This window comes from Ursus americanus, chromosome 6 (genome assembly GCF_024610735.1).
Source record: "Ursus americanus isolate L20-20 chromosome 6, mUrsAme1.1.p, whole genome shotgun sequence".
Classification (NCBI taxonomy): Eukaryota; Metazoa; Chordata; class Mammalia; order Carnivora; family Ursidae; genus Ursus; species Ursus americanus.
Window position 1 is genome coordinate 38,840,056 of NC_142132.1, and position 26,000 is coordinate 38,866,055.

The following is a 26,000-nucleotide window of genomic DNA, read 5'->3' on the forward strand; positions in this document are numbered from 1 at the left end:
TTCCTCTAATTATGTTTCTAATTATCCTCCATAAGGAGGTGAGTTAATGAGTAGAGAGTTAAGCATGATGGTTGGACAGACTATTCTAACACACTACTCTAACGGCATAATGGTTAATCTCAAGTATCTTGAGGTTGTTTAGTGTCAACCCTATTTAAGAAAAATTGTAACCTAGCTGTTAATGGTGCCAAGTAGCCCTTCATTTCAATACAACCAAGAAAACATGTGTTGACCTAGTTGGGGCAGACAAAAATGCTAAGAGTAACTTTCACTTTATACCCAGAAAAATGGAGACACCTACTATGTTTACACTCTGGTTCTATTTTCACCTTTTATTGGGAATACAAGGCAACACTGCAGTTTCAGATCATTAAATAAACAAATGTGGTGATACCGTACTGACAATAATCATGACCTGAATTCTGTGAGTAAGTAGTTTTCCAGTTCAGGGGGTAGGGAAGAACCACGTTACTCAGCCACCAGAGGGTTCTGGCTTCAGCTCTGGCTAGAAGGAATGCCAGTCCTGGGCAACCATCCATGATCTTCACCACAGCAAACTGGAATCTCCAATTTTTCAAACTAATTGTAGAAAGAAAGAGTAACTCCAGACTGACATATAAATTGATCTGGATGACTACTAAAGTGTCCTCCACTCCTAAGGTGGCAAAATCTTCAGAGTGACTGTTGGAGTAAGGAGCCTTTCATGTGCTCCCAGTTATTATATAGTGCATAGAGGCTGGTAAGTGTTAGTCCTGCTAGACCACCTCGTGCTACCCCTCGAAGACCACCTGGAAAAGAGAAGGGGGAGAAAAAAAGAAACAGCCTTGTATTGCACAGTGTCCTGGCATCAAAGGATTAAGTAACGTTACTATGAAATTGAGACAAACAATTCACGTTTATAAATACTCCACCTCAAACAGGAGAATAAAAGTCCTAAAAGTGATATAAGAAACCAATACCGGTTCAAGAGAGAAATTCCCTTAAATCACTTAATACATATACTGTATTCTCATTCACATTTCCCCCTCACTTTTAATTTCATAATTTATAGCTAAGACCATGAGCATTAGTAATTTGATTTTTCTCAATCTCACCTGTTCCTATAACACTTATGCATATTCTTGAAGTCCCAAACAGATCAATAATTTCCTGCTAGTCCTGTTTAGAACCTCACAGGCACTGCCAATTGATTTAAGGCTATAATATAAACATGGCGACACCCTCTTTGAAAACCATATTAACAAACTTTGGACTCTGGACAGGCCCTCTATTAACTTTGAAGACTCAAGAAGTAGTGATAAGATGGCCATATCAAGCTTTGAGTTAGGTGCTGACAAAGGACCACCCGCCCCCACCACCCCCAATCCTGCACTGACGCATCAGACAATCTATAAGTCATGAGCAATGAGGCACTTAGCATCACCATACTCACTGAAAAGCACTGAAGGATTAGACTTTGAACTATTTTTGCTTAACAGTAGTTTTTCATGTGAAAAAAGATCAATATATATTTCACTTGAAACGTAAAAACAAAAATGTTTTAATCAGCTGCCTGAAAACCATCCCTGAGTCTAAGAAGAGGACTAGGGGGTACCCAAATAAGTTTTAAGAAATAACTTGACGTTCTCTTATGGCTTCACAAACAAGTAGATACCACAAACTTCACGGAGCCTATACTGTACCTATGGAGTATTCATTCCAAGTCATGTGTTAGGAAGGCAAAGGTTGAATGGAGCTGTGGACCAGTGATTACCTTACTAGAGGCCCTTTGGCTACGAGCCAGTAAATTCTGTGAAATTCAGTGACACTGCCAAGTTAGAACACTTCAGACTAACCATTTCTGTAATGAATGTCCTGCCAGATGGCTTCAGCTGATAGATTAAAAGGCCACTCCCTCTAGGAGCCTCTCTGGCCTGAAGATGTCTGATAGCTGACCTGCGTAGGTTTCCACCATGAAGTGCCCTAATTATCTCTCTTAAACAGACTGAAACAGAAACTGTAGGCATCATCTGTAAACAGCTGTCAAATATGTGGGAGGGACATCAGAAACAATAAAAAGAAATTCCATGGGAGATCTCTCCTTGAAGCCCACATCGTCTTTTTGTATCATCTTGCTGTATTTAAACAATATTGGCAGTTGACTTTGCAACTGTATTCAATGCGGTTGAAAGATCTATACTCAACCTGCTAACTTAAAACAATCTGTCCAATTTAATAATGATCTACTTCATGTCTTTGACTAGTAAGTCAACAAAAAGTTCTAGGGCCTGAAGGTGAACTATAATTAGACCAAATGAGTAAAATGGAAAATAAAACCCCACAAACGTGAAGCACAGGAGAATAAATGCTACTCGCAACACTTTGAGTGTAATGAGGGTTCTTTCAAGCAGGTTACAAATATAATAGTACTCCATTCTGAGTCAACACAAAACGAGAAAGGTGGCCTGACTGCTGTTTATTAGCAGAAAAATGATGGAGGGCAGGTAATTGAAAGCACACTAGGTTTGCAGATGTTTTCCTGGGACCAAACATTCAACTTCAGGCTAACTCCCCCACTAGTCAGATTACAGATCCACAGGGCTCTGAACTCTGCCCACTGGTTTGGAAATAGCCGCAAACTGTTCCTTCCAGTTGGTCCTAAGAACATAGCTCCCACTTAGCTTTTTTGAAGGATTTTCCATTAGTTCTCAGCTATCAAATAACAAGTCTCTCTGAGTAGAGGCACTAGGAGTAACAAAATGAAACTGGAACTGTAAGAGTAAGATCTTTGGGACACCAGTGGCATATTAAGTGTCCCTTGAGAACAATTTATCCCCTAGAAAGCTTTCTACTTTGACCAAAATGAAACAAACTCTTTTTTGAAGGCTAGAAAAGTTATTTCCAGCAAGCAGACACGAAACATAGGCGGCGTTTGAATGACTAAGCCCAGCTAATCCTGATTCAAGGGTAGCCTCTTCCCACACACCAAACCACCTTCTAGTTTTAACTTTCCATTAATTCCCACATTTTCCAACTGATTGTGTTAAAAGTTTGAAGGCCTTGGCTTTAGGTTTTCTGTAACTAACTTATGCCCAACTAAGCACAGGAAGTTGATTAGCAAATATTCTTGCTTTGAACACAGTAACCAAATAAAGCCAATGGTCAATCTCCATAAAGGAAAACAAACACAAGACGTGTGTTTCAGTTTTACCTTCTATCTTTTGATCCTGACACAACTCCTCCAGAAAGGGCAAATATTATCTCTTCTAAACGTAGGAAAATGAGGCCCAGAACATTAAAGTTTGTGGGGTATAGAGCTGGATGGTGGCAGAGCTACCACACTGAACTTACAATTACATTAGAGCTGGGACTAGCAAATTTTTCTTAAAATAGCCAGAAAGTAAATATTTTAGGCTTTCAGGGCCCAAAGGCTATTATGTAGATATTTATATAACCACTTAAAATGTAACTAGTCAACCCTTGATCAAAGCGTGGGGTTAGGGGTGCCAATCCCCCCACAGTCCAAAATCCATGTACAACTCTGACTCTCCAAAAACTACTAATAGCGTACTGTCGACTGGCAGGCTTACTGAAGACATACGCAGCTGATGAACACGTATCTTGTACGTTCCGTGTATCATATATTGCATTCTTACAATAAAGCAAGCTAGGGAAAAGATTACTAAGAAAATAAGAGAAAATAATGGTACTGTAATGATCGAAGAAAAATCATGTCTAAGTTGACCCGTGCAGTTCAGCCTCACATTGTTCAAGAGTCAACCGTATTTAAAACTATAAAACCCATTCTCAGCCTCCAGGCAGTGACAGATAGGCACCTGTCCAGCAGAAGCTGGTGGCCCCTGCAGCCTTACCTATACACTCACATGGCTACTACAGAATACTATCCACATTTTTTTGCACTATTTAAATGTAAAATTTTGTTAAATTTATTTTAAAAATTGAGGTAAAAGACACATAAAATTTACCACTTTTAACTGTACAGTTCAAAGCATTAAGTATATTGGCATCGTGCTACCATCACCCCCATCCATCTCCAGAGAATTTCATGTTGCAATACTGAAACTATGAACCCATTAAACAGTAACTCCCCACTCCCTATCTAATGCCTAACTTTTATCACGTTGATACATAGGTCTTCGCTCACTTTTTTTTTTTTTTAAAGATTTTATTTATTTATTTATTTGACAGAGAGAGACAGCCAGCGAGAGAGGGAACACAAGCAAGGGGGAGTGGGAGAGGAAGAAGCAGGCTCTTAGTGGAGGAGCCTGATGTGGGGCTCGAACCTACAGCGCCGGGATCACGCCCTGAGCCGAAGGCAGATGCTTAACCACTGCGCTACCCAGGCGCCCCTTCGCTCACTTTATTAAAGTAGTTCACATGAATATTAAAAGTCAAAATAGTACTAAAAGATTTGTGAAGCACAATGTGGCACACGCACTATCCTAACCCTAATTTCTTACATTTTATCTACTGACTTCCTACCAGGATAACTGTGTTAAGTCTTATAAGAATTGTGTAATATGTGCTTATGGTGGGAAGTAAGTCACTTACTTTATATAGGTTATTTCATTTACAAGTCTGTGAAGGGAAAATACACGTTGCCCTTATATAACAGGCAAGATGAAATTTAGACAAGTTCCTTTCTGCATGTAGCAGCTTAGGGACCTCGTGCTAGTCAAATCAAACCCAGTCTGACTCCAAAGTCCTTTGTCTTCTCACCACAATGAACTGCCCCCAGGATAGATTAAAAAAAAAAGAAGAAATCGATCTATTTGGAAGGGGGAATGACAGTTGAGCTGGGCCTTATGGATGGACTGGATTTCAAATGTATGTGTTTGGTTATATGATGTATGTAAGGAAGGTGTGGGAAAAGTCTGAAAACATAGTCTAGGATTACAGCATGGACAGGATGACAAATTCAAGTAAAAACGCAGTATGTCATCGTCAAAGGTCTTAGGACAGGGAGTACTAGAATTAGAACCATACTTGAGGAAGATTAAGCCAGAAATAGTGAATAGGTAAGACAGACTGAAGGGAGAAGCCTAAAGTCAAAATGGTCAATGCAAAATACTGTTAGAGAAGTTCAGGCTCGTGAGAGAAGGCAACTCAGGTGATGGTCGGTGAACCTCACGAATGATGAAAGAAAGGTGGAAATCAAAGGTGACTGGAGCCCAACAGAGGCCATCTCCTGCCTTTGCTTTGCTTTCTCTGTTAAAGAGTGCAAGCAGGTGTGTGGCTCGCTGCAGCAGAGCAGCTGGCTTTTGGGCTTCCCTCACGGCCACCCCGCCAGTCCCCTCCCGGCAACCCCAGTTCCCCCATGCAAGACCACACTCATGACATCATCTCACTGGTTTTGATGCTCCACACGACTGTCCTTTTAGGACTCTTTTTTTTTTTGCCACTTTTTTTTTTAAACATTTTATTTATTTATTTGAGAGAGAGAGACACAGCCAGCGAGAGAGGGAACACAAGCAGGGGGAGTGGGAGAGGAAGAAGCAGGTTTCCAGCGAGGAGCCTGATGTGGGGCCGATCCCGTAACGCCGGGATCACGCCCTGGGCCAAAGGCAGACGCTTAACGACTGAGTCACCCAGGCGCCCCCTTTTCACCAGATTAAGTCATTTTGATGGTTGCTTTCCCGTGGTGGTATGGTGGTCCAGACCCCTTTGAGAATCTTAGGGAAGTTTTAGAAGACTTCTAAACCCTGACTTAACTAACATCTCCTGTGTAAACTCTGTACCCAGAACAACAGTGAAAGCTTAACTCTCTGTTAATGATAAACAAGTTAAGACTTATAAGTAAATGGAAATGCTAGTATTTAGAATGTAAGAATTAAAGTCCAGTGAAATCAAATTCTTTACAGTGGCCTATGAAGCTCCATCTTCTATATGATTTGGTCCCTTGCCCCTTTTAGGTCTCCAGATTCTACTACTCTCCCCTCCACCACTGCCTTTTAGCCCCCACTTCAGGGTCTTTGTTCTGTTAGTCTTTACCTAAATCACTACTTCCAGATGTCCACCTTACATGCTCCCTCATCTGGCTCTGTTCAAATATCCCTTCTCCTTGAAGCCAGTCTTAAACACGTTGGTATATACAATTTTGTGTGTACGCCTTAGTTTGCTGTAGGATAAATTGCTGAAAGATTACCTGAGTGAAGGATCGACATATTTAAAACACTAATAACTAATGCCAGTTGCTTGCTTACCTCTGCCAATGTTAAGTGTCACCTACCATCACTTTTTTTTCTTTAAGTTTTTATTTTAATCACCTGGTGCTCATCCCAAGTACACTCCTTACTCCCTGTCATCTGTTTACCTACTTCACCCATTCCCCCACCCACCTCTGCTCTGGTAACCATCAGTTACCTACCATCACTTTTTTTTAAAAAGTTGGTGAAAAATACTATCTTAATGTTTTATTTTGCTTAGCCCTGGTTGCTTGTGAGATTGAATGACTTCTACTGTTTAGTGGTGACCTGTATTTTTCCCTGAAGCGCTTCGTCAATCCTACTCTTTTGTATATTACAGCAGCCAGCCCTTTGCCTGTTATATATGTTATGTGTACTTTAATTTACTGGAAGAATACTGCTGCCAGTAAGAGAAATAAAGAAGTCATGAACAAAATCTTTTTAGCATATATAGTTTAATTTTGAAGGCCTAGCATTCATTGATAAACAGTACCTTTTAACAGTAACTCTGATGACATCTGCTTAACATGAAATGTATTTGTATATCCTTTTACTTTCATTTAGTTTGCTTTTTAAGATGACCTTCTATGGAAGGCACAGAATGAACAGGCAAGGACTTTTTGTGAGGGAACGGGGGATGCCCGTATCTTTTGGTCTCTGATGCCTTGTTCCTGATATCAGATAAGTGACCAAGCATTTTAAACATTAGTCCTAAGTTTATGAACAATAGCAAAACTACAGCTGTTCCTGTTCTGGTAGAACACCAGAACATTATTTTTTTTTAAAAGATACTATTTATTTATTCGAGACAGAGAGAGAGCACAAGCAGTAAGAAGGGCAGAGTGAGAGGGAGAAACAGAATCCCTGCTGAGCAGGAAGCCCGATGCAGGGCTCGATCACAGAACTCTGGGATCCTGACCTGAGCCGAAGGCAGATGCCTCACCAACTGAGCCACCCAGGCGCCCCAATACTGGTCATTATTAAACAGACTTTCATATGCCATAGCAAAGCTAGTATTTCACAGCCTTTGAAAATACTTACATAATCTATATTAAACATAATTATGTACGAACTAAAATCACCCCCTCAGAATTATTCCTTTAAATTAGCCTCCTTTTGGTCTGGTAACTATCCATTTTCTCATGTATTTTTTCTCATTATTTTCCTTCTCACTAAAGTAGCTCCATGCCTACGCTGAGTCATACTACTTAAATTTTAAACTTTTAATTTTAATTTCTATTGCTGCAGAATACATTGGGGATTGGAAATGTTTTAGGTCGGCAGGAATCAGCCATTCCCTAAATATAAACTTTTGTCCTTAAGAGTTTATGCTGGCTCTAGTTCAAGAGTGCCTGAACTCTTTTCCAAATCCCTGAATCTAGAAGTTGGAAGTTGTATTTGTATTTCTGCCATACAAAATTCATAATTCTGTGCTGTCTTATTAAGTTTATTCTAAACCAGAAATCAGTAAAAGACACTGATCTGCCTTTGTAGACTGATTCTGATGTGTTGAGCTAAATTTAGACTGTTCAGCCAGGAACGATGAACCAACGGTGGAATTGTAGGTCAGCAGATTATTAACTGTTTCATAACTGCAATGGAAAATGCAATCTGTCACCTGACATAGAATAAAGGGATAGTCTTTTTTGCTTTTTCTCCTCTGAGCCAAGACCTTTCTCTTTTATAATTTATCTGGGAGGTGTCTCAGCCTGTGTTATAAATGCCACTGCAAGAAAGTCCTTGACACAGAAAGCTAGTCTCCCATTTCCTTCAAAATCAAGAATTCAGCCTTTTCCTATCTTTTAAATATGCATAGTATGTCCTAAGATGATAATTCAGTATTCTCATATCAGAGCTGCCCTCAGCAGCATAGGAAATGCCCCAGTGGCTTGTCCTGAATGAGAAGACGGGGACTGGTGGGCCTGAGCTGCAACTTCAGTGCCCATCTATCCAGTACAGAAATGGCTGCCACTCAGCCCCAGCCATTGGCAAGATGTAAGCTTGTTGTCTTCCATTTCTTCAAAAGAAGCTAGAATTCCAGATTTTTATGTGAAATCGTCTGTTTTTTAAATATTAATTTGATCTTTTTAAACCTAGTTTGGGCCAAGTAAACTCTTGCTGAGTGCACCCCTGGGCTGCCAATTAAAGTTTTAAATTCTTTTGTCTGACCCTAAAGAGTTTCAATGTGAAGTATTTCTAGATTTTTAACAAGGTTTTTCTACGCCAAAGTAACATCTTCATGGACATAAAAGGTATTTACTGTCTCACTCTACCTGGGAGGTCTGTTTATTTAAGTATACATGTGCGAATGTGTTGCAAGAAGTACTGTGAGCTCTTAGGGATAAAATTCCAAATGTGGTCCATTTTCTTTTCTCTGTTTTTTTTTCTTTAAAGATTATTTATTTCACAGAGAGAGAGAGAGCGAGAGAGCACTCGCACATGCGCTTGCGGGGGAGGGGGGAAAGGGAGAGAATTTCAAGCAGACTCCACACTGAGCCTGGAATCAGAGTAGGGCTCAATCCCATGACCCTGAGATCATGACCTGAGCTGAAACCAAGAGCTGGACGCTCAACGTACTGAACCACCCAGGCGCCCCTGATCCATTTTCACTAAAGGTAAATCCTCTTACTCTCAGATCAGGAAATCTTGGATTTCATGATCCTGTTGAGGCTTTTCTTTCTTCTAGTAAAAACGAAGCAGAAATGCTACCTGATATTTGTGATGGAGGAATTTCTAAAAAAAGGAATTACTCAATTAATTGTGTCTAACGCATAATAAAACAGAAGTAATTTTCAGGAGCATGAGTACAGAACATACGTAGTTTAAGCTATCCAAACCAGAAATGTGACGAAAAATTTGGGCCTGTCACCAGTTATGTGACCTTTTAAAAAAGGTCATCTTAATACTGTGCTCATCTATAATATTGGGGTGTGATGATTATCACTTCACAGTTTTAAATAAGTTATATTAAGTGCTTATAGCTGAGGGTATAATCGTAATTCTGTGAATGTTAATTTCTTTTCCATCCCAGAGGAGAATGTGGTATTTGATCTCCACTCAGGTCATTTTGGTTCAACTCTTAGGGTTCCGATTATTTTTATTCACAGCAGTCAAAAGGAAAGCAATCCAAGTAGTGGCTGACAGATGAATGGATAAACAAAATGTGGCAGGGATGTACGATGGTTTTATTCAGCCCTGAAAAGGAAATTCTGAAACATGCTACAACGTGGATGAACTTGAGGACAGCACGCTGAATACAAGCCAGTCCTAAGAAGACAAATACTGTATGGTTCTGCTTGTATGTGGCACCTAGAGTACCTCAGAGTTCACATTTATAGTTAGAAAGTAGAATGGTCGTTGCCAAGGGCTCAAAGAAGGGGAAAATGAGGAGTTTCTGTTTAACGGATACAGAGTTTCAGTTTCGCAAGATGAAGAGAAGTTCTGGAGTTAGATGGTGGTGATATTCCACAGCAATGTAAATATACTTAACATTATTGAACTTACACTTAAAAAATAGTTCAGATAGTCAATTTTGTGCTTTGTATATTTTATCAAAATAAAAAACCATAATAAAACCCCAAACCCAAAACAACCATTGGGTTTTACACAACACTCTTATTATACCACAAACACATGTCAAGTATCCTTTGAAAACTGTGGATACTTAGTTTTTCAAGCATACTTCAAAGTATATTGAGAAAAAGAGAGCTCTTCATTCAGTAGTACCTACCTGTACATTTATACAACATGCCTGTCATGGTTCCAGCTGCTATCGTGTTAAGGTCATCTTCTGCACCTCGTGTTTTCTCAATGATGACACCAAATGCACTATAGAGCAAAGCTACAGGAAAAATGGAACTGATCAGTAATAAAAGTGATTAAATGTCAGTGTAGCAATTACACTGAGATAAATGTGTCTTACAGATACTCTATAAGCATTCAAAGATATATAAAGAATGATTACTGGAATACTATTTGTAACAGCAAAAGCCTGGCAATAAAAAAAAAAAATGCCCATCAAAGGGTATAGATCAGGAAATGGACTTCCATATAATGGAATACTACATACTCCAAACAAAAAGCAGGAAAACCTATATTCCCTAGCACGTAAAAAAAAACAATTGTGTATAACTCGGGATATACAAAGAAAATCTTTGGAAAGCTTCAGAAGAAACACAAATAGTAGCTACTTATAAAAAGTACCACTGGGAAGTCCCAAGGAAAATACTTTTATTTTATTTTATTTTTTTTAAGATTATTTATTTATTTATTTGACAGAGACAGCCAGCGAGAGGGAACACAAGCAGGGAGAGTGGGAGAGGAAGAAGCAGGCTCCTAGCGGAGAAGCCTGATGTGGGGCTCGATCCCAGGACTCTGGTATCACGCCCTGAGCCGAAGGCAGATGCTTAATGACTGTACCACCCAGGCGCCCCCCAAGGAAAATACTTTTAATCTTCACTTATATTTTATTCATAATAGCTATACTTTGGATTTAGAAACAAAAACACATGCATTTCTATTTTAAGAAAAATGTTAACTTAAAAGAAAAATGTTAACTTAAAAGAAAAATGTTAACTTAAAAAAATTTGAGGTTTGGTTCCAGCACATGTAAAAAACTGTAACAGTAGAACTAGTTTTAACAAAATCTTCCCCAAAACTACCTTTTCCCTATACCTGTAAAGATTCGTATTAATCCTTTCCCTTATACTTTCTCAAAATTATACCATATTTGACCCTTCAATATTAAACCAAACTCCGTCTTACAAATCCTCTGTTGTGATATTCTTATACTTTTATAAAAGCTCTTACCATTTCAACTTCTGTAACTGAAACTCAAGTGAGCAGAACACTGTGATTGATCATACTACCCTGGGAACACAGAAGGCAACTGGCCGTCCCAATTTGCCCAGGACTGAGAGTTTCCTGGCACATGAGGTTTGCTGTGCTAAAACTAAGACAGTCCCTGGGCAGACCAGGATGGCTGATTAATCTAGGTATATAAGCAACCAAACACAAACAAAGGAGGGTGACTGTGTATGGGGTGGCAGCAAAGGTGACATGAGCAGAATATGGAAGCAGTCATTTCCTAGGGTCTCAAATGTCAATTTGACTTCATGGTGTGAAAATGTACTGCTTCCAAATCCCATGGCAAAGCTAGGATATTATTCTCTCACAATAGATGCCTTTTCTATTTTTTCAATGAGATGCTTGCATTTTCCCTTACTTAATCTGCCACCATTAAAAGATTTTCAGACTTTCAACTAATTTACAAAGACACTCGTGACTGTTAGAGCGTAGGTACCACAGGCAGTACATTCATTCTAAGCCATGAGTAATCAAGAGTCAATCATTCATCAACAATATAATATGAAAGAGTTTGGTCCTAAGTCCTACTAAATTAACCTTTGCTTAGAACTACAAATGTTTTCATTATCTACAAAGGCCCTGTTACAACTCTGGAAATTAGGTCTTGGAAATCTCTGAGGTAAAGAGAATGCTGAATGGGCTATTAGGAAAACATAGGAAGAGGGATGAATTAATCTATCATATCTTACAACAGGAACTTGAACCTTTCTTAACATACAAAGGTATTTGACTTGGACCTAAATTATCTGGATTTAGTAACTACTTATAACATGATTTGGTATCTTGGCTGGACAGGAGAGTAATATCTAAAAAGATTGAAAACACTGAGAAATGGTTTTAGCATCTGGAGTTACTTTGTTATGTTGTTCATCATCTTTTCCTAAAGTATTATCTACACTATTCATCACAGTAGATTTAACTATAATTTTAAATATCCTACGGCCGGAATTTTGATCAAATTGTTCATGATACATATACATTCTTTCTTTGCATTAATGATTTATTATTAAGTGAGATCTCTACTTACCCAGAGAACCTAGAGTATTAGCCCAAAGTGCCCCTTGCCTAGTCACCATGTTCAAAATCCTACCAGGGGAGAAAGAGAAAGAATTTCTTTAATTTGAAAAATCATAACTATAGCTATTTACAATGTACAAATCCAATACCCAAAATTTTCTTAATTTTATTTATTTATTTTTAAAAAGATTTATTGATTTTAGAGAGAGAGCACTAACAGGGGGAAGGGCAGAGGGAGATGGAGAGAAGCAGATACCAGGCTGAGCAAAGAGCCTGAGGCTGGGCTTGATCCCAGGACCCCCTGATCATGACCTGAGCTGAAATCAAGAGTCAGACGCTCAACTGAGTAACCCACGTGCCCCCCCAAAGTTTTTTTCATTTTAAAACTTACCCAGCATCTCCTCAGAATTTAGTAAGGATGATTACTTTTTATAAATACAAATGAAAGTTAAACCTCCAACATTTTTGGGCAGTAAGGAAAATTCTTATTATTAAATATAAGTCAAATACAGAAAGGCTCTGAATGACAACCTAGAATGTATTTTATAAGAAAGCTTATGGTAACTGATCTACATTAAAAAGATACCATTATAATGGACAAATAAGCTTATGATTAAGTTTTCTGGGGGAGAATATAAAGCAGAATTAAAGGGAACTACTCAAAGAGAAGGAAAAAGCTGTCTAACTAGAATACACAGAGAAAGCACACTGTGTCTGCTCCCGGACTAGAGCTAAGCGGCCAGAGTGAACGCTCAGCACACTCTCAAGGAAGCACAGCTCTGCCTTGCACCAGTGCCGGGCGCCACCAGAACAGTGACAGAGGCAACTGGAGGAAGAAGACAGGACATTCCTCTGCCAGCAGTGTAACACCATCACAGGAATGGGTCTATCCGGACAGCTGACTACTGCTGGAAATGATGGAATTACAATAACAAAGAGTGAAAAAACTCATTTAATGCAATTAAAAACTCATTTAAATTAATGCCCAAATAACAAAAATTTGTATTATCTCTGTTTAAAAAAATTAGTAACAAAGTATATTGTTTCTAATTATGTTACATATTTACTAACATATTTTCAGTTCAGCATATTGTTGTCATTTGTAACAAGTTTTCAAAGCTATTAATCTTTTTTTTTTTTAAAGATTTTATTTACTTATTTGGACAGACAGAGAAGAGAGTACAAGCAGGGGGAGCAGCAGAGCGAGAGGGAGAAGCAGGCTCCCCACTGAGCAAGGAGCCAGACGTGGGGCTCGATCCCAGGACCCTGGGATCATGACCTGAGCCAAAGGCAGATGCTTAACTGACTGAGTCACCCAGGCACCCCAAAAACTATTAATTTTCATTAATAAGCACTACAAACTGGTGAAATTTGGGATATGACTGGGCAATATATCTCCACATACTGGGCCCTTACCTACTTTAATTACCTCTCAAAACTTCAAGGCAGAAAAAAAAAAACTTCCTAAGATCACAAAACATTAAGTGATGAAACTAGGCTTTGAAGCTACATAGATCTCTCTGGCCCCAAACCCTACCGCCTTTTCATTTTTAGAAGCTGTCTCCTATTTTATTCATTTTATTTTTCAAAGAGTTTATTTATTTAAGAGACAGTGCAAGAGAGCTCGAACAGGGGTGGGGGGGGGGTAGGGGGAGTGAGAAGCAGACTCCTCACTAAACAGGAAGCCCAATGCAAAACTCAATCCCAGGACCCCAGGATCATAAACTGAGCCAAAGGCAGACGTTAACCAACTGAGACACCCAGGTGCCCCAGCTGTCTCCTATTTTAAATGCTTCCTATCTAGTAAGATCAGAATTGTTATATAAAAATGATACATGATAAAATATCTTATCTAAAAAAAATGCAAACCAATTTGACTCTCTCCAAAAAATTAGTAACTGTCACTCTTTTATGAAACAAAGGCTATCTTTTCTAGGAGACCTTCCACTTTCAAATTGGTATTTAATGATATGTTAGGGACTTGCTTCAAAGTAATATGGGAGGGGAAAATGAATAGGGCACAATTGGCCCCAATCCTGGTTGACTGTTGAGGATGGGTTACAGTTCACGGGTCTTCACTGTACTATTCTGTCTACTTTGGTACATTTTCAAAATTCTCCGTAACATAAAAAGGTATAAAAAATAAAACAAAACAAAGTATTGGAATAAGGGACAAATATATTTTTTAAAGATTTATTCATTTGAGAGCGAGAGAGAGAGGGAGAGAGAGAGAGACAGACAGCACACCCAAGAGCACAGGCAGGGGAGTGGCAGGGAGAGGAAGAAACAGGTTCCCCACTGAGTAGGGAACCAATATGGGGCTCAGGGCTCGATCCCAGGTCTCTGGGATCATGACCTCAACTGAAGGCAGACACTTAACTGACTGAACCACCCAAGGTCCCCTGGAATAAGGGACAAATATTAATATAAATATAAAAATATTCAAAGGATCTGGCCTAGTAAAGCAATCCACATAGTAACAGGAATATGAAAAACCCGACAAGCCTTCAGGATTCCCAACGTCTAATACAGCAAATCTGCTGCCTCCTGCTGGCTAAACAAATACAAAGAAGATGGAGCTTAATGTGTCCGAAAGCAAAACCATGAACCATGAAGTATAAAAACATGCAAAACTAAACATCGGATTATGTAAGGAATATCTACATGGACTGGTCACGTTTATTTCTTAGGCAGGGTGAAGATGTCTGTACTTTCCTTTCTGCACAAACTTCAATTTCCTGAGAGGAGACTCAGGAACTACCACTAAGTTCTAGGAATTTTGTGATAAATTTTCTTTAGCCTTCTCCCTTCAGAAACAGAGTATGAAGTCAGTAAGTAGTTCAATTCAAATGACAGCAGATATGGCAATCACTCTTACATGCTTATTTCTTTACTACCAAGTCCTATGGTTTTACACGCCCTCAAACAATCCAAATAACGTACTAGCAAGTCAACAACTTGAAAAGCATACCATACAGGCCTACAAAATGAAAAGGTGGGTAAGTTAGGTTGGGGTAGCACCAACTAATTGAGGGACACTGACAAAAAAATCACTCCTTTTAAAACCTTAGTCTCCGTAATCTGATTCCTTAGTTTCTTTTATTTTGATTAAGAAAATAAAAAATCGATCAAAATGTTATGTCAATACTCTCAACATTTATAATCTCAAGATTGTGTTCATCATGCCAACAAAGTAGAGGTTAATATTCAAACATCACTACATCAGATGATTACATAAGACTTACTGGACGTTTCTTGGTTTGGACCAGGACATGTTCTGGGTTTCCTTCAATCCTAGCCGTAGACCGTTCATTGCTCCAAATGCAGCCCCTAGTGAATCATAGTAACGATTCAACCAAATAATATGGCTTTATCTTAAAAAACAACTGCACTTCCGATTCTTTCTACTTTTGTTAATAGGAAAAAATGGAAAACGTAAATAATGGTTATTTACTTATTATTATTAAAGATTTTATTTTTAAGTAATCTCTACACCCAACATGGAGCTCGAACTTACAACCCAAGATCAAGAGTTGTATGCTCTACTGACTGAGTCAGCCAGGTGCCCCTCAATAATAATTTAAAACCCTGAAACCAATACTTGAAGTGCTTTGATTTTAAGCACTATTGCCTAATTGGAGTGAGGTCACTGAAAAAAATTATACCCACCTGTCATACAACATCCTCCAATGGTAAAGAAGGCCAGTTCAAATCTGCCCCGGGTTTTATTAGCTCCAGTTGGTAAAATAAACTCATCTGTATCCTAAAGGGGCAACAACAAAAACCAAGCTGAGCTCCCCTCAAGACCCAGTACTTGCGAAGTGTTTTTTGTCAAATTCACAAAAGTAAAACCTTAAGTCAACTAAAACTCAACTATACTTAGTCAAGCAAAAATTAAAACTTCCTGCAACAATAGCAACATGTAAATCAAAGTGAAATGAAATGTACCACATATACAGTTATACTCATTAGTTCTTAGGAGGCATTCTCATTAGAACTTTGCTTTTCAATGTAAGTTTGATAGATTGTATGTAATTTGCCTTATTTAATGATAAATATGAAGCAACAGTGCAAGAAAGTTTAGGAAGGCCAGCTCTAGAGAAAGGTAAATGGAAGGTATGAGAAGTAACGGTTTACTCAATTGAGATACCACTGTGGAAAAAGAAAATAACTCTCATTCTATAGCTACTGTTTATCAAGCACAATTTTACTATGATCATAAAAAATGAGCAGAAACTCTAAAAGCAACAACAGTTTGGATCAATTATGCAAGGGCAAAATTACCTTCTTAATAATTCTTAATTGTTTGGGGAAGCATATATTTTAATAATCTTAAAAAGCTATAATCTCTCTTTCCAGTAAATGCATATACAAATTTGATATGAACCCCATAAAGGCCACCCAAGAATCCTAAGTTGAAAATGCCTCTGTAAGAGCACACAATGATTGATTCTGTAATACAATACACTCTTATAAAGAACACATTCAATACAGGTTTGTCAAGCTCTCCATACAAAAATGGTTAAAATAAGCCAAAAGCACACACTGCTGGCAACTTGTTAACAAGTAAACATCCCACTTTGGTAAATGCATTCTTGATTAGGAAAACTGTAGCTCTGCACTGGTTTTTGATTTCTAGCTTATGTATACATTCTCACCAAAAAGTGCACAAATAAGCAAGACATTTACTCTCATCACACAGAAACAGTCTGTTGGGCAATAATAAGCAAACTCTGAAGAGATCCGGTATCATGATATACATAGTTTTGCGAATTTTGGGTGCTTCCTGACTTTTAAATTAATGACTTAGTTTTAAATTGTACTTCTGGCTTGAGGTTTTTAGAAATGCTATATTTGAGGGGCGCCTGGGTGGCTCAGTCGTTAAGTGTCTGCCTTCGGCTCAGGGCGTGATCCCAGGGTCCTGGGATCGAGCCCACATCAGGCTCCATGCTCTGCTGGGAGCCTGCTTCTTCCTCTCTCACTCCCCCTGCTTGTGTTCCCTCTCTCGCTGGCCGTCTCTCTGTGTGTCAAATAAATAAATAAAATCTTAAAAATAAATAAAAAATAAAACAGCTGTCTTAAAGATGGTCAAAGAACTAAAGGAGATGTGCAGAATGTCAAAACAATGTCTGAATGGAACGGAAATATCGATAAAGAAAAAGAAAATCTAAAAAAACAAACAAAAAAACCCCACAACCAAACAGAAATTCTGGAGGTGAGAAGTACAATAACTGAAACATTCACTAGAGGGATTCAAAGGCACATTTAGGCAGGAAAAATAAAGAATCACAACTTGAAGATGGAACAACAGAAACTACTGAGTCTTGGAACAGGAAGAAAATGATTGAAAAATAGTGAACAGAACCTAAGGTACTGGTGAAATACCATAAACTTGAGGAACAGACTGTGAGAGTCCCAGAAGGAGAAAGGAGAGAGAATATTTGAGGAAATAATGGGTGAAAACTTCCCAAATTTGATGAAAAAGATGAATATGAACGTCCAAGAAGCTCAATGAACACCAAGATAAATTCAGATACCTATATTAAGACACATTAAATTTTACAAGAAAAAGAAATCTTGAAAGCATCAAGAGAGAATCAATCTGTCATATACAAGGGATCCTCAATAAGATTATCAGCAGATTTCATGAGAAAGTGTGGAGGCCACAAGGCCATGAGCCAATACATTTGATGCTAAAGGAAAAAAACAAACAAACCTGTCAACCAAGAATTGTACATCCACCAAAATGCCCTTCAAAAGTGCGGGAGATAATTAAGACATTAGCAGATAAACAAAGCTGAGGGAGTTTATGACTATTAGACCTGTCCTGCAAGATATGATCATAATTCAAGGCCTTATGAAGAGATAAAGATCTCAATAAAGGAAAATACATGAGCAATTATAAAAGTTAGTATTATTGTAACTTTGGCTTCTAATTCCACATTGTCCTTTTTCACAAAATTTTGGAGACTAAAGCATTTTAAAGAATTATTAGCTTATGTCTTGGGACACATAATGTATAAAGATGTAAATTTATTTTTAATTTTTTTATGATTTTATTTATCAGAAAGAGAGAGAGCACAAGCAGGGGAAGCAGTGGGCAGAGGGAGAAGCAGACTCCTCGCTAAGCAAGGAGCCCAATGTGCGATTTGATCCCAGGACTCGAAGGCAGATACTTAACCAACTGAGCCACCCAGGCGTCCCTAAAGATGTAAATTTATGACATTAACAACTGAGAGGAAGAGTACACACCTGTTAAAGAATTAGTGTTTTTATATGTTACTGAAGTTAAACTGGTAAAAATTCAAACTAGATTTATAATTTTAGGATGTTAAATTTTAGGATATTAAATCCCCATGGTAACTACAAAGAATATAGCTATAGAACATATACAAAAGAAAATGAGAAAGAAATTTAAAAATTTTACTGCAAAAAGCAAATCAAATAAACACAAAAGATGATAATTCAAGAAATGAAGGACAAAAAGCCACAAGACATAGAAAACAAACAGCAAAATGACAAATCCTTCCTTATCTGTACTCGCTTTAATTATAAATGGATTAAACCCTCTAATCAAAAGACATAAGATTGGCATAATAGATAAAATAACAGGATCCAACTACACTGAGGTTTACTTTAATTCCAAAGACACAAAAAGATTCAAAGTGAAGTGATAGAGGAAAAGAGTCCGTGCAAATAATGACCAAAAGATAACAGGGTGGCCATACTAATATCAGAAAATATAGACTTTAAATTAAAAAAAAGGTTACAAAAGACAGAGAATATTAACAAAAGGTCCAATACAACAAAAAGATTCAATGATGAACATTTAAAGACCTAGTAACAGACCATTAAAATATAATAAGTATAAAAAAGTGGAATTAAAGATAGAAATAGAAATTTCCACAGTAATAAATGGAGACTTTAATACTCTATTCTCAATAATGGATAATAATCATCATAATCAGACAGAAGATAATAAGGAAATATGAGGACTTAACACAATAAATCAGAGGGCAAACAAATCTAACAGACATATACAAAATACTCTATCTAACAATAATATAATAGCATAGACATTTTTCTCAAGTGCACGTGGGATATTTTCCAGGACAGATCATATATTAGGACACAAATTACGTCTCGATGGATTTTAAAAGATACCATACAGAGTATCTTCTCCAACCACAACAGTATGAATTAGAAAACAGTAACAGAAATAAAATGAAAAATTCACAAATTCATGTAAATTAAACAATACACCCATAAACCACCAACAGATCAAAGAAGAAATCATTAAGGGAAATTAGAAAATACTTAAAGAGATGAATAAAAAAGAAAATACAACATATCAAAACTTATAAGATCCAGTGAAAGTGGTGCTAAGGGGAAAATTTAGAGCTATAAATGCTTATTAAAAATATCAGAAAGATCTCAAATAAATAACCTAACTTTGCAACTTAAGGAACTAGAAAAAGAAAAAATAAAGTACTATGAAAAACAGCATGCCAACAAATTGGATAACCTTGATGAAATTCACAAATTCCTAGAGATATAAAACTCACCAAGAAACAGAAAATCCGAACAGACCTATAACCAGTAAGATTGAAATCAGGAATAAAAAATGTCACACCAGGGATACCTGGGTGGCTCAGCTGGTTAAGAGCCCAACTTTTGGTTTCAGCTCAGGTCATGATCTCAGGGTTGTGAAACTGAGCCCCACACTGGGCTCTGTGCTAGACATGGAGCCTGCTTAAGATTCTCTCTCCCTCTCTCTTCCCCTCTGCCCACCCCCAACCCCGTGTTCTCTCTCTCTCTCTCTCAAAAAAAAGTCACAACCAAGAAAAGCCCTGGATCTAATGACTTCACTGGTAAAGTCTACCAAACATTTAAAGAAAACTAACACCAATCCTTTTCAAACTTTTCCAAAAAATTGAAGTGGAGGTAGTATTTGGTATAAGGCCAGGATTACCCTCCTACCAAAGCCAGAGAAAGACAAGAAAACTACAGACCAATATCCACTATGCACACTGATGCAAAATCCTCAACAAAATACTAGGAAACCAAATTTAGCAGCATATTAAAAGGATTACAAACCTGACCAAGTGGGATTTATTCATGTAATGCAGGATGGTCCAATATATGAAGACTGATCAACATGATACATATTAAAAGAAAGAAGGGGAAAAAAACCACATGATCACCTCACCTACTGCAAAAAAACCATTTCGCAAAATCCAACATACATTTACGATAAAAAGAATTCAACAAACTAGGACTAGAAGGAAACTATCTCAGCATAATGAAAGCCATATATGAAAAACCCACAGTGAACATTATATTAAAAGCTAAAAGATAAAAGCTTTCCCTCCAAATCAGGAAATGGCAAGGATGCCCATTTCTGCCACTTTTCTTTTGACACAGTACAAGCCTCCCCTGATATCTGTAAGTAGAACATTCCTATGAAACCTCCTGTAAGTAAAAATGTCATAAAGTGAAGAAGCAATTATCATCAACTTACATGGAAAAATGTTTTGAGTATTCCCAGACCCAAAAGATAACCTCTCTCAGGCTTTTCTGATACCTTAGGACACAGCTTGCTATCAGATGCACAAAATAAATCAAGATAAAGCACAGATGCTCACAGACACAGTTCAAAGCTGCGATGGCTTGATGTGGAGATGCTGAGAGTAGATCCCCAGGAAGGAGCTTGGTGGTGCCACTGTAACAACTCACTGTAAAACAAACGCTAAACGCTATTTTTGCTTTTTCAGTAAAAGCAAAAATCCTCTTCTGATTTCTTTTGTTCAGCATAAACAGGTACTACATACAGACCTACATAATGTAGATTTCTCATAAAAGTGAAGTGGAACAATGTGAACTTTCAAAAGGTGGGTGATACTTGTACTAGATGTTCTAGCTACAGCAATTAGGCAAAAAGAAATAAAAGGTATCCAAATTGGAAAGGAAGAAGCAAAATTTTCTCTTTGCAGGTAAAATGATCTTGTATGTAGAAAATCCTACACATCTCACAAAGAAAACTATTAGATCTAATAAATTCAGCAAAGTAGCAGGCTACAACATCAACACAAAAAATTAAAAGGATTTCCACACGCTAATAATGGACAATTTGAAAAACAAATTACAAAAGCAGTTCATTTATAATATAATATATCAATAAGAATAATATTTAGGAATGAACTTAACCAACGTGGTAAAAGTCTTACACAATGAAAACCATAAAACCTTTTAAATGCAATTAAAGACTTGAAAAAATGGAAACATATCACATGCCCATTGGTTGGAAGACTTAATACCCTTAAGACGGCAATACTATCCAAAGAATCTACAGATTCAATGCAATCCCTATCAAAATACCATGTTTTTGGAAAGACCAAAATCCATCCTATAATTAATATGGAACCTCAACGAACCCCAAACAGCCGAAACAATCTTGAAAAAGAACAATTATCCAGACGCCCAGGTGGCTCAGTTGGTTAAGCGTCTGCCTTTGGCTCAGGTCATGATCCCAAGGTCCTGGGATTGAGTCCCACATCAGACTCCTCGCTCAGTGGGGAGCCTGGTTCTCCCTCTGCCTGCTGCTCCCCCTGCTTGTGCTCTCTCTCTCTGACAAATAAATAAATTAAAAAAAAAAAGAAAAGAAAAAGAACAATAATCACATTTCCTGATTTCAAGACTTACTACAAGGCTACTGTAATCAAAAGAGTGTGATATTGACACAAAGACAAATAGACCAATGAAACAGAAGAGAGAACCTAGAAATAAACCCTCATGTATACGGTCAAATGATTTTGAACAAGAGTGCCAAGACCATTCCAAGAGAATAAGATACTCTTTTTAACAAATGATGCCTGAAAACTGCATATCCACATGAACAAGTGAAGTTGGATCTTTACCTAACACCTAATAAAAAATTAAACACCTAATACAAAAATTAAATGGATCGATATCTAAATATACAACCTAAAACCATAAAACTCTTAGAAGAAAACATGGGAGAAAAGCTTCGTGACACTGAATTTGGCAATGACTTCTTGGATTTGACACCAAAGGCACGGGCAACAAAAGAAAAAAACAGAAAAACTGGCCTGTGTGAAAATTTAAAAATATTGTGCCTCAAAAGACAGTGTCAGCATAGTAAAAAGGCAACACACAGGAAGTGAGAAAATATTTGCAAATCATGTTATCTGATAAAGGGTTGTTAATACTCAGAATATATACAGAACTTAAGTTCAACAACATTAAGACCCAATTCAAAAGTGGACAAAGGACTTAAATAAACGTTTCTCCAAAGGTATACAAATGGGCAATAAGCACATGAAAAGATGTTCAACATCACTCATCACTAGGAAAATGCAACTCAAAACTACAACAAGCACCACCTCATACCCATTGGAAAAACTATGATCAAAATACCCCAGAAAATAACAAGTGTTGGTGAGGATGTGGAGAAACTGCAACTCTTGTGCGTGCTTGAGAATGTAAAATGGTACAACGCCACAGAACACGGTATGGCAGTTCCTCAGAAAATTAATAATAAAATTTCCATATGATCCAGTAATTTCACCTCTGGATATAACTAAAAGAATTAAAAGGAGATTCAGGAAGAGACATTACAAATGTCTCTTTGTAATGTTCACAGCAGCACTATTCACAATAGCTAAAATATGAAAGCAATCCAAGTGTCCAGAGACGGATGAATGGATAAGCAGAATGGAATATTATTCAATTAAATATTATCCAGCCTTAAAAGGAAGGAAATTCTGACACATGTTATAACATAGGTGAAACTTCAGAACATTATGCTAAACGAAATAAGCCAATCACAAAAAGACAAATACTGTGATTCTTCTTATTTGAGGTACTTAAGAGTATCAAAACCAGAGAAAGAAAGCAGAAGGGTGATTGCCATGGGATGGTTAGGTGGAATGAAGTATAGTTTGTTTTACATGATGAAATGAGTTATGGATTTGGTAGGTGGTAATTGTTGCACAATATTATAAATGTAATAGTTAATACTACTGGACAGTACACTTAAAAATGGGTAAGATAGTAAATTTTATGTTAGTATATTTCACAATTTAAATGGGAAAGGAAAAAAAAAAACACCCCAAACCTCCAAAACCCTTTAAAGGGAATTAATTAATTAGTATCAGGAGATACAAGTCAAATCCCCAGAGTTTCTTCTCAAAGAAAAAGGGTGAATGTAGACCAGAGTTGGTGCCTCCAGAAGTATATATCATAGGTCTAGTCAGCAGTAAGAACCTGGCTTTTTTTTTTTTTAAGCAGTAAGATAAATCACCAAACTAATAAATTCATAAAATGACTAGTCTTAATCTTACCTGAACAAGATATCGTGGATCCACATTTAAATAAGGAGACAGAGGGTTCATACCAGTCACTAGAGAGAAAACATCACATTGCAATGAAATTTCAAAAAGTTATTTCATTTAGTGTTAATTATGCTGTTTTGGGGGTGTTCAATTTTGATTTACAGGCTCACTGAATATGAAATTTTCTCCTTTTCTACGCTTATCCTGTCTGGCAGTTTTGGGGCCATATCCTCCTGCAGTCCTGAATCTCAAACCAGGCCCTGCACTAGTGGCTCAGGCTCTCATATCAAGAAGATACTGGCAATAATGTGGATCAAATAATCAAAGTAGCAGGAAGCATAGCCCAAGTCAATTATAAAGCTAATCTCCTCTACTTTGCTATAAGGATGCTTGACATCTATACGAACTGTAAAATAAGACTGACAAGAGACCAATAAATCCCATGGGAAAAACAGTGCTCAGGTTATGCGTTATATATAAATATTTTAAGCAGTTCCTTCAAATCTTAGCATTGACAGTTGCTGACAAAGGTGATTTGCTGTGGCGGTGCAGAGCATTCTCGGGTCATCACCAAAGGAATGGGGGTCAGGACAAAAGAAAATGGAAACTCTCAGAGAGTCAGACTTGAATCCCACTAACTTTGACAATGGAAAAAAATCTATCAGGGAAAATCAACTTTCTCACATTCTAAATTTAATCCTTGAATCCTTTGATTGCTCACAAATCTATAAAATACCCATGACTCTAGTCCTTTCATCAACTGAGTCTTATTAATTCTATATTCATCTTGAACTGTTACTTACCACCATCCTTATTGCTACCATCTTAGTCCATTCATTAAATCTCAGCTAGACTACAGTAACAATCTCCTACCTAAATGGACTCCTTAATTTGCTCTAGTCCCTTTGACTCACTTCCTATATAGCAACTAAAGTGATTTTTTTTTTTTTAGGAAAAGGAAATTGGCCTTAATGGCTTCCATTCACACCTGTAATCAAATCCAAACTCCTTACCATGGCTTATAAAACACTGCATTAATGGCCATTACTCGCTCTTCTGATCTCATTATCTCCTACTGCTCCAATTACCTCGCAACTTTGTAGACACACTGGCCCATCAGTTTTTCTTTAAACATGTCAATCCCCCCCACCCCCGCTGTTCAGACTAACCATTTTCCCTTATACTGTATTCAGGTCACAGCTCAAATGGCAACACACTCTAGTTGCTTTCCCTGACCTATTCTAAAATGGCCTGTTCTGCTCCCATTGCCATCTCTTGATCCTGTTTTGATGCCTTTACATACACTTACCACTAACTGAAATGTGTTTGTGTTACTTGGTTCACTTCAATAGGATGTAAACTGCATGAAAGCAGCAATCATCTCTTTTAACCACTGGTAGTCCTGCACCCAGAAAAGTCGTTGGCCCATTCCAGGTGCTCGACCTCTCAATTTACCTTCAAATCTTAATCAAATTAATGTAACAATGCATTGTCACATTAAGGCAGTGCCCTTTGTGCTCCAAAACTCAGGCCTTGTAAGACTTGTTATATGTAAAATGTGTTCCAGATTCATTTTTGACAGAAGTGACTCTAGGGCTCTTTTGTTCTTGAGCATAAAAAAGCTGGAGAAGTAGAACAAGTTCTAGTCATTCAGTTGAATACTCACAAAGTCCCAAACATCTGAAGACATATTCACAGGACTGAGAGGGCACAGACAGGGTATTCATGCTTCCGCACTTTTGATCTTGCAATTTCCTCTCCTAAAATTCTTACCTGGCTTCTTTTTTTCAAGTCCATAAATGGGCTTTAAAGCGCGGTTCACATCTCGGCTCCTTCGCTGGCCCAACTCAAATTTCTTTCTTGCCTACATTCAGTGTTAAATGTTTTGCCCTAACGGGTACATTGCAGTTTCGAAAATACGTGACTTTGTGCTTAAAAGCTATTTACAGGCTATTTAGAATGTATTTACTCGCAGAGCTAGGCTCTCCTCTTAATCTAAAGTACACAGCCCATCGCACAAGGAATGTGTGGAAGGAAAGATAAGGCACCAGGATCGTATATAAAGAGAAGAAAACGTGCAACATCCCGAGTCCAGGTCACCCGAACAGAACGTCTTCGGGGATCCATAGCTCCAAAACCTCGTTCAATCTTGAAAGAGCGGCAGCGCAAACACACTAACCCCACCACTGGTACTGAAGATTGTGAACGCCAGCCAAAAAAAAAAAAAAAAAAAAAAAAAGACAGTACATACTACACGTCTGGTGGAGTCGCAAGAACCAGTGAGAAATGTTCACAAGATAGGCCTGATACTTACGCGGGACGCCGGCCAAATCCGCGTGCGAGTAACCTGCCCCGCCGGCTCCGAAAAAGCCGGCCAACCCCCCTGTGGTTTTGTTCCCGCTTCCTCCGCCGCTCTCCATGGTGTCGCAGCAAACCGCCCGTCTGGTTCTCACCGCCGCCTCAGGCCGGGTTTGTCTGCACCGCCGTTGCTCCCAAGAAACAGCGGGGAGACCCGCGTTACCACTGCCTCCTTCACACGGTGACCTTCCGGGAGCCGGTACCCGCTAATCCTTGCATT

The 26,000-nt window shown here is 38.0% G+C and overlaps 1 protein-coding gene and 1 non-coding gene across 2 annotated transcripts; both read right to left on the minus strand.

Annotated features, from left to right (window-relative positions):
* Positions 1–305: 305 nt before the first annotated feature.
* On the minus strand, positions 306–25,999 carry LOC123800275 (mitochondrial import inner membrane translocase subunit Tim23). The gene is made up of 7 exons (XM_045809883.2): positions 25,737–25,999; positions 23,432–23,490; positions 15,738–15,831; positions 15,314–15,398; positions 12,079–12,137; positions 9,916–10,026; positions 306–788 (listed from the first exon to the last, which is right to left on the minus strand). Exons 1-7 carry the CDS (start codon positions 25,840–25,842, stop codon positions 673–675), a joined length of 630 nt encoding a protein of 209 aa, XP_045665839.1. The 5' UTR covers positions 25,843–25,999; the 3' UTR covers positions 306–672.
* On the minus strand, positions 12,778–12,981 carry LOC123800404 (small nucleolar RNA SNORA74). Its single transcript, XR_006781910.1, has one exon. It is a non-coding gene; the product is annotated as a small nucleolar RNA SNORA74 (small nucleolar RNA).
* Position 26,000: the final 1 nt, after the last annotated feature.

Bases quoted from the DNA above. Each gene is read 5' to 3' on its own strand.
- LOC123800275 (XM_045809883.2), bottom strand. From the start codon at position 25,842: ATGGAGAGCGGCGGAGGAAGCGGGAACAAAACCACAGGGGGGTTGGCC. The intron at 12,138-15,313 runs GTAAGTCTTATG...CTCCCCTGGTAG, and splicing joins TCCAAACCAAGAAACGTCCA to GATTTTGAACATGGTGACTA. The intron at 789-9,915 runs GTAGGTACTACT...TCTCTTTTCCAG, and splicing joins CATGTTGTATAAATGTACAG to GTGGTCTTCGAGGGGTAGCA.